The sequence below is a fragment of the Rhagoletis pomonella genome, unplaced genomic scaffold, assembly GCF_013731165.1.
Source record: "Rhagoletis pomonella isolate Grant_MI unplaced genomic scaffold, Rhpom_1.0 Rhpom_scaffold_00014, whole genome shotgun sequence".
NCBI lineage: Eukaryota > Metazoa > Arthropoda > Insecta > Diptera > Tephritidae > Rhagoletis > Rhagoletis pomonella.
The window spans coordinates 6,145,508-6,154,058 of record NW_023458568.1 but is presented as its reverse complement, the minus strand read 5'-3'; the positions used below and the strand labels follow the sequence as shown (position 1 = coordinate 6,154,058).

Genomic DNA, 8,551 nt, shown 5'->3' with positions numbered 1-8,551 from the left:
TTAAAACACGAGCAGTGATCGGGTAACAATAAGAAGGTGCAGAGACACGAGTTGGTCCGCTACAGCATGACAGAGGAGCACTTTTGTAAGTACTCCAATATGCCACAAATAGACTATATGGTCCAACTATTTTTGCAGGGTTTCGTGCTCTATATTACCCATCAATAATACTCGCCGTTTGTTATTTGTATGGGTGTATGTCTATATACACACATGCATACACATACAAACGCGTAATTTTTCAGTACACAAAGCCTTGTTTCTTACTACATACTGTGTTGGCGGTTGGTTAAAACTTAACTTTCCGTAGCATAATTTTTTTTAGATTTATAAGTTACGGCCTTTCCGAAGTTAAGAGCGGTAAGAGAATAACGCTTGCCACATTTTCGTTTTTGTATTATTATTTTATTATTTTTAGTATTATTTTGTATTTGCATTATAGGTAGCGAATGTCAAACTGTTAAAAAAGAAAATACAAAAATAAAATATTTTCGATTCTAGCTTAAGTTGAAGTGTTGAGTAATCACAAAAATCATTTAGATTTTATCGACAACTATTTAACCCTTCGTCGGGCGCAAATGATCTGTGCGGCACATCCAGCACATTTTTTTTATCTCGTCTTCCCGATTTACACCGTTAACTTTGCTTACGCTCAGTAGCTGCCTGTTTTGAAGTGCTCTATACAGCAAAACCATTCAGTTTTTGTTTGACCCTCACAACGAGACGTTATGCAGAGTTTGATCTGAGAAGCTCATTGCGCCCAAACTCATCACATGTATTAAAGTAAGTATTTTTAGAAAAACTTTTACATTACTTTTTAAAATTTTTGTATTTATCTAAAAGTAGCTATTATTTAATGTCCCAAAGTTGAATTTTTATGGAATACTGGCATTTTTTCTTAACTATTTTACGTGTCATGTTTTACCTTTGGATTTTTTAGCTTTATTTTTGTAGTAGTTGGTGGTTGATTTTTGTAGTAGTTGGTAAATTTGTGTCAAACAAATGGATTTTTACATTTATTTCTTTTTCACATGGCCAATCGCGGTGCCAGCATTTCCCAGATGTATAAACAATATAATTGTGTGTTTATTACTTATGTCTTTTTAAAAGAGTGCCAGTTAGGCACATTGCGCCTGAAATTGACACTCACCATATTGCGCCTAAGGAGGGTTAATAAGTGCACGTAAAATTCCACACAAAATTTAATTGAAGATACGTAGAAGTACTTACATTCGTATATGCGTCAAACGAAACACAGCTAATATTTGAATAAATGTTACATAAGTTTTTGATATAGGCAAAAAACATGTAGAGAAGCTTGTTATTTTATATAGTAGTCTACATATATATGAATACACCCAGCAAACATTTAGATGTTATAAATATTTGAAAATTATTTGATGATTACTTGAAAACTACAGCTTTATCAATAAAAATCGGAGTTCTTACTCGATTTACATTATTAAATGTACATCAAAGTGGAGTGATATTTATTATGCGCACCGTATGTTAAGTGTTTTTCAGGATAATTACACTAACATAAAGTTTACTTTAATTTATTATCAAAACGAAAGGAAACAATATTAAGTAATTCCACTAATGAAGTTGAATAAACTCGATTTACGTTCAAGGCTTAAAATAAAATCTTTAGTATTTAGAAAAACCGATACCACCATTAGCAAGAAGTTAAAGTAAAAAAATGCATATAAAATCATTTTCATATCACTTTAAATCAGGGGCCGAAACGGTTATAATTTTTCTAACAAAGGTCATAACTAAACCCTTAAAACTCGAAACATTAACAACCACGCTACGCTGTCATGTTTGAATAGCGGCGAATCAGCTGCACTTGATAGTAGGAGGTTGAATAAGGAAATGGATTAGAGGAGTTTACGGGGTGTGCATAGATCAGTGGTTAGCGCTGCTTGCTTAGCACAACGATGATGCGGGTTCGATTCGTGTGAAGTCTAGAAAAAGAAGTTTGATGAGGAGATGAGGTGATCTCCGAAATAGCAGCTATAATTTCGTGGTGCAAAGCTCAAAAAACATTGCTCAAAAGTAAATATTAGTGCGCCACAATAATAACTTTTTTTTTATAATATGTATTTATTTATTGAATCTTTCTTTCGAAACTAACAATAAGTTTTCAAATCTTACAAACTACTATTAAATTTAAAATTTCTGCGGCAATGCTTAGAAATTTTTTATTTTTTCATACATATATATTTATTACAGCTGTTGCGGCTGTCGGAATGGACAAGATTCCGAGCAGCAGGATCGCTGGATATCGTGCTGGGCAGGCGGTCTGAAAAGACGAGTTCCACAGCCGCACTGCCTGGGCGGGTGGAAAGGACTAGTTTCCACGCCGCGCCTTCGCTTCTCTATATTTAAGTACACTGGTGTTGGTCAGTCGGTCTGTAAGGCCGAAATTGATATATTGCAGATATCGAAATTTATTATATTGCGCATCATTTGATAATATCGGAGAAATCCTTTCTTTTTAGTCTTCTTTCATATCTCGGGCTAAGAACAAGCCCGAGCAATATCTTGTTATCTTGGCTTAATTTATATTTGTGTCCTATAACCCATTGAAGGCTTGCTTGTTTTAGTTTCGCTTGAGAAATTTTGGTTTCTATATGCTTTTTCCAGGTAAGTCTTCTATCTAGTGTCATCCCAAGGTATTTGACACTATCTTTTTGTGGCATAGCATTGCTGTTTATTTTTAGTGGTGGGCAAATTTCTTTCTTCAAAGTAAATGTTGTCTGAACACACTTGCTTTCGTTAACCTTTATCCTCCAAGAACCTAGCCATAGCTCTAACTTATTCAAAAATTCTTGCAGCTTGTAAGAAGCCTCTTTAGGGTCTGAACTATTGCTTAGGATAGCTGTGTCATCAGCAAATGTTGAAATGGTTAGACCAGGGGTTCCCAAACTTTTTTCACCTTGGCACCCTTGTTGTGCTAAACAAATTTCGCGGCACCCCTACTCTTGAAATGTCTACGAAAACAAGAAAACATATTGCAAAATTTATGCTCCTTTAGCTTTAATGTAAGGACTGAAATTGTTTTGATGATTTCATTATTTCCTTTAAGTTTATTGGGAGCTTTGACAATTTTACCCTGAAATCATTTGACGCTGAAAGCTTGCTGGTGTATTTGTTTTTAACCGACTGCACAAAAAGGAGAAGGTTTTATTATAATTTTTTTTTTTATGTACATATGTTACTGCATAACTTTGCACCACGTTAACCGATTACTATAATTCTGAGGTGTTACCTAACAGGTGGTCCCATTCTTATTTGATTTAAATCCGATTTTTGGATCATGAATAGATTAAAGATAATCTTAAATTGTTTTATGGCAATTTAAGTCGGTTTTGTTTTTTGCTTAAAAACTACTTGTTTATGTAAGCACTTGTTGAAAATGCAGTCTCACACAGAAATGTAAAAGTAAGGCCCCTATTATGAGTTGCATTCGATCTTCGTCTGTCGTCGAAAGTGCTGATCGAACGAATTTTCATTTGGTATTATGACGCTCATTCGATGAAGAATAGCGCTTGTTCACAATAATATATTTTTCACCGCTGAGAAGCTTTCTTTACAAATCGAGAAAACTAAATAGTGTGCTTATACATATGTATGTATGTAAATTTGTGCAAATTAAAATGAATTAAAAAATTAAAATGAATTAAAAGAGTTTATAAAATTAAATTAAATTAAAATTAATTAAAACAGTTTATAAAAACGTGGTAAAAATGAGTACAACAGAGTTCTGGTTCAACGATTCGTCAGTGGATGAGAGCTTGGTAATCTGACCAGGAGTAGAAAATGTTTAAGAGTGTCTAAGTGTAGTCTTTCGAATATATTTTGACATAAAATATACTTAAGAAATTTGTCTACAGATTTATTAAAAACTTCCGACTGTGTAAAGAGACGTTTGTGAGCCAAATATATTTAAAAAATTTTAAAACTATCAACAGCTTACGCTTTTCTTCTCAAAGAGCGTTCCCACTGAGTATTGGGACTTTCTTTCACAAGTAAAACCAAGCTTTCGAGCTTGTGTTTAATATTCACGACATTAGAACTGCATGAAATTAACAAAAATTGTTTAAAATTATTGTCTAGCCGCCAAAAAATAAGAAAACAAATGCAAAATCATACATTTTTCAAAATTTTCTAACACTTCGCTACACCATCGAAAGCAAAATTCTGTGCGACAGAAAATTCGATACTCAACGAAAATTTCAACACAGCGAAGATTGAAAATCGAATGTAACTCATAATAAGAGCCTAAAAGTCACTAGTATTTTTAATGCAATCTTACCAACTTGTTTTCTGCATACAATCTTGTCTCTGCCAATCTGCCAATCTTGTTTTCTGCATACACTTGCAATTAGAACTCTCTTGGCTCCCTTCGTAGTATTTAATATTCAAAGTAGGGTTGCCAACCGTACTATAATATATAATAATAATAATAGATTGGCGCTTACACATATGTTAGTGTTTGGCCGAGCTTCTCCTCCGATTTGTGGCGTGCGCCTTGATGTTGTCACACAAAGTGGAGGGACCTACAGTTTTACGCCGACTCCGAACGGCGATTGTGTTTTTATGAGAAGCTGATTTTCATGGCAGAAATGCACTCGGAGGTTTGCCATTGCCTGACGAGGGACGACCGCTGTTAAGAAAAAACCTTTTCTATATTTTTTGCGATGTTGCTTTGACAAGGGCTTGAAAACAGGCGTTGCGGAGTGGAAGCGCGCACTGCTTACCACTACACCACAGCGGCCGACATATAGTAATATATAGTATTGTACTATTTTTTGGGCCTGCGTACTATATACTGTTGGAAAGAATATAGTACACAAAACACTATATTTCTTCAATTATAAATATAAAAATATTTCTGTAATTTGTAAGAAAGAAAGTGCACAGAAAGACAAGTGCACATAAAAAACTAAACAATTATACATAAACAACATGATTCAATAACACAAGGTTATGTATTTTGTGACAGCTAAAATTTGACACTCCTTTATCTAGATTTGTATTTTGGAAGTAGGAGAAAGGGGAAGAATGTGATCGCCTTTTGCGAAAACGGTAGTAGAAAGGTACGAAGAAAGTGCGCAAAGTATACAATTAGAAGTAAAATGTGTATTATTAATTATATGTGAATTTGCAATATATTTAGTGTTTTAATGGAAATACTAAGCAATACGTAAAATAATAGATTTTTAATTTAAGTTATTCGTCATTTCCTGGAACAAATCTAGAATACCGACCGTTCAACTATGCAAAAACAAAAAATGCAGATCAATAGAACTTTTTACGCTCATTTCAACCATGTCAAAATTATTTATCGCAAGTAAAATATAAAGTTGTTTTAGAAGGTTACAATTAAATTCCTAGATTTTTTTTAAACATTAATATCTTATGAACCACATAACCGATTAAAAAACTAATAACGTCACCATAAAGATAATCAATTTATCTTTCAGCTGATATACATAATTGATTTTTTTTTTTTTATATATTTAAACCAAAACCACTAAAAAACGAACATATGTTATTTTTTCGTGAAATAACCTTTTTTGAAAAAAATGCATGATTAATGGTAAAGAAATTTATATTATTTAGAAGATACAAGCTATACATATTTTATCATGATCTACTTTTGGGTTTTAAGAACTAAGTGATAATAAAAAATATAAGTAAACAAAGCAAATAAACCTCTTATATCTTCTCTGTTTATTACCTGCGCCAAATATATTTGGTATCGTTGAAATCAGCGTAAAAAGTTCTATCAATCGGCACTTTTGGTTATTTTATAGCTAAACGGTCGCTATTCTAGACTTGTTCCAGAAATTTTCGCAAACGAAGCTGATGCCAACGAATATTTAGTATGAAGAATTTTTGGTTTAACTACTAATATAACTAGAAAACAACAAGTAACAAGTAAAGGAGCCGATTTTATGCGTGGGAGCGAGAAGACTGTTTTATTACAAAACCTTTCTATTATTGAATCATGCATAAACAATAAGTAAGCAAAACAAATAAAACAACAACTAAGTGGTGGCTGTTGGTATTCCTTGTTCCTGCTGTTACTGTTTTGTGCCTTCACTGTCGGTTTTGTTTACAAAGAGTAGCTGGCTATCTCCAGTATTAAGAGCTGTGCGCTTGTGCGTTTGTGCTTGTGTTTTCGTCTCCGTTTCTTTGTCATATTCGTCTTTCGCCGCATTAATTGGAAATGGGTACTCGCCCAAATCTGCTCGCCTGGTAACCGCTTCACCTAATAAACGCTTTCAAGTACGCCTAAGAGTACCTGTGCCTGATGCTGGGTGGATCTCACAGCTTGAAGCGAAGCTTATGAGTGCCATGACAGAGGTCGTGAGGGAAGTGGTAAGGGAATCAGCTGACGCAATTATGCAGAAACTGAGTGAGCCGACAGCTGAGCTGGCGAACATGAAGCGCGACCTACGAACTCTTGTGGGCAGAATTGAACAAACTGAACGTGACTACAAAGAAATGGCAGAGCTGCGCAATGATCTCTGCGCACTAAAAGAGGAACTAGAAAATAAAAGCGTCATGTCATTATCAGTGGCATTCCGCAAATGACAGAAAAAAAGATAGATGAAGTTTTCACCAAACTCTGCCAAGCTATGCAGCTGAATCCTCCCCTTTTTCGATCGGCCTTTCGTGTTCGCAACAACAAAGCGAAAAATTCGCCGCTGATCGTGAAACTAGTTTTCTCCCCACGGTCGTCCAATGCTATTTGCCGCCGCTGCCAGGTTTTTCAAATCAAAGAAGGGAGGTATTAAGCTAAGTGACATTGGGCGCGAATCAGAATGCAGAATACACCTGAACGAATCTCTCACCAAACGCACCCGCGCGATTATGCAGTTTGCCACTAAACTTAAAAGTGCTTAACATCTGCCTTCTCTTTCAAAGGACAGGTGTGTGTTCGTGTGCGGCAAAATGAAGCTGCGGTTTAAGTGCTCAGCATAGATGAAATCACGGCAATAGCCGCTGGCAGCAAATGACTAGTTCTTAAGATTCAGTTTAATGTTCTTTGTACTCTTTCTTACTTTAATATTTTACTTCAGTATACTGTTTCCCTTTTCTCACTTTATTCCTTACCTATTCAAAGTCATAGAGATGTGTATGTGTGGTTTTATAATTGTCATCGCCTTCAGTGTGCAGCGTTTATTGTTCTGCTTTGTTTAAATGAATAGTAAAAAATATTGTAGCTCCAAAGGCAACACGTATAATATGATACGAGCAGATATGCTTTCTTCGAGCTAACATCGGCAGACTTTTTAATAACTTTGTACCGCTTGTAACTAGGTCAAATAGAGTTAGAAGCCATCTATGGTTCAACAACGATATAAAGAGATCAATTTACAGGCGGAATAAAGCGTATACAAAATGGAAGCAATCCAAGTCTGAGAACAGTTGTAATGAGTATAAAACCATAAGAAGGGAAGTAACCAAAGCTATCAAGTCACAAAAATTAAAATACTATGAACAAAAATTTAGCTCTGCCGTAGTTTCTAAGCAGACATGGAAGCATATTCGCGAAATCGGCATTGGCAATAAAAACAATTTGAGCAATGAATCAATAGATGAGAATGAGCTCAATGAGAAATTTGTCCAAGTTATTGTTATTAACAATAATAATATTTGTTATGATCGTTATAATGTCAGTAAGAATGTCTCTGTGCCTGGTTTCTGTTTTAGATTCAAAATTAATTTTCAACAGAACTCTGACGTGGAATAACCACATTTTTAGCACTATTGGCAAAGTATATGGCATGCTCCGGACTTTATGGGGCATTCAGTACTTTACACCGTTGAAAATTCGATTGTTACTGGCCAAAACATACTTGCTACCGACGTTATTATATGGTTGTGAATTGTTTGCTGACTGTGATAGTATTTGTAGTAGGAAACTAAATGTTCTGTACAACAACATTGCGCGATATATTTTTGGCATTAAACGAAATGAGCACATTTCTGAATTCGCGTTGAAAATCTTCTCTATAACTTTTGATGACATACTCAAAGTCAGGTGTTTAACGTTATTGCATAAAGTCATGACCATGGTTGCCACTCGCCAACATTTTTTTCTACCAAAATCTCTTAAGAAAAGTTACCAAATTTTCAATACCAAAATCTTCACTTCTTCACTGAGAAAAAAATATACTGAATAAAACTGATATATTTCATAACAAATGTGTATATACTTACAGCCCGATCCTGTGCACTTAATAACTTCAATATTTTTATAAATTGTAAATTTTCGATTATTTATCAAAAACTCCCAGTTCTAGCAAAGAAGTTTAAATCTATTTTCTTGATAAATTATCAAGACTGAAATTGCTATTGACAATTATAATAATTTTTTTGGGTTGGCTTTCCTTTATGGCCGTTCGTTAAAGGGGCGGTGGGCGAAAGGTAAGTGGGCATGGCACCTCTAACCCACCTTTTTGGAGAGGGAATGAACCGCCATTGGCTGTTCATGACCCTCAGGAGTAAACCGGACAAAAGGGACATTCAA

General features: G+C 34.7%; 1 protein-coding gene across 6 annotated transcripts in view; it reads left to right on the top strand.

Annotated features, from left to right (window-relative positions):
- The first annotated feature begins 239 nt into the window (after window positions 1-239).
- LOC118749186 (clavesin-1-like) overlaps window positions 240-8,551 on the top strand; it is a 405,874-nt gene continuing 397,562 nt past the window's right edge. For 2 of the 6 annotated variants that reach the window (XM_036483965.1, XM_036483967.1), the window contains exons 1-2: window positions 240-360; window positions 443-783. In XM_036483965.1, the coding sequence (XP_036339858.1) occupies window position 783 (1 nt within the window). In that variant the 5' untranslated portion in view covers window positions 240-360; window positions 443-782. Of the gene's footprint in view, window positions 361-418; window positions 784-8,551 lie in introns of all 6 variants that reach the window. The other 4 variants (XM_036483966.1, XM_036483964.1, XM_036483963.1 and 1 more) reach the window with 4 other exon arrangements.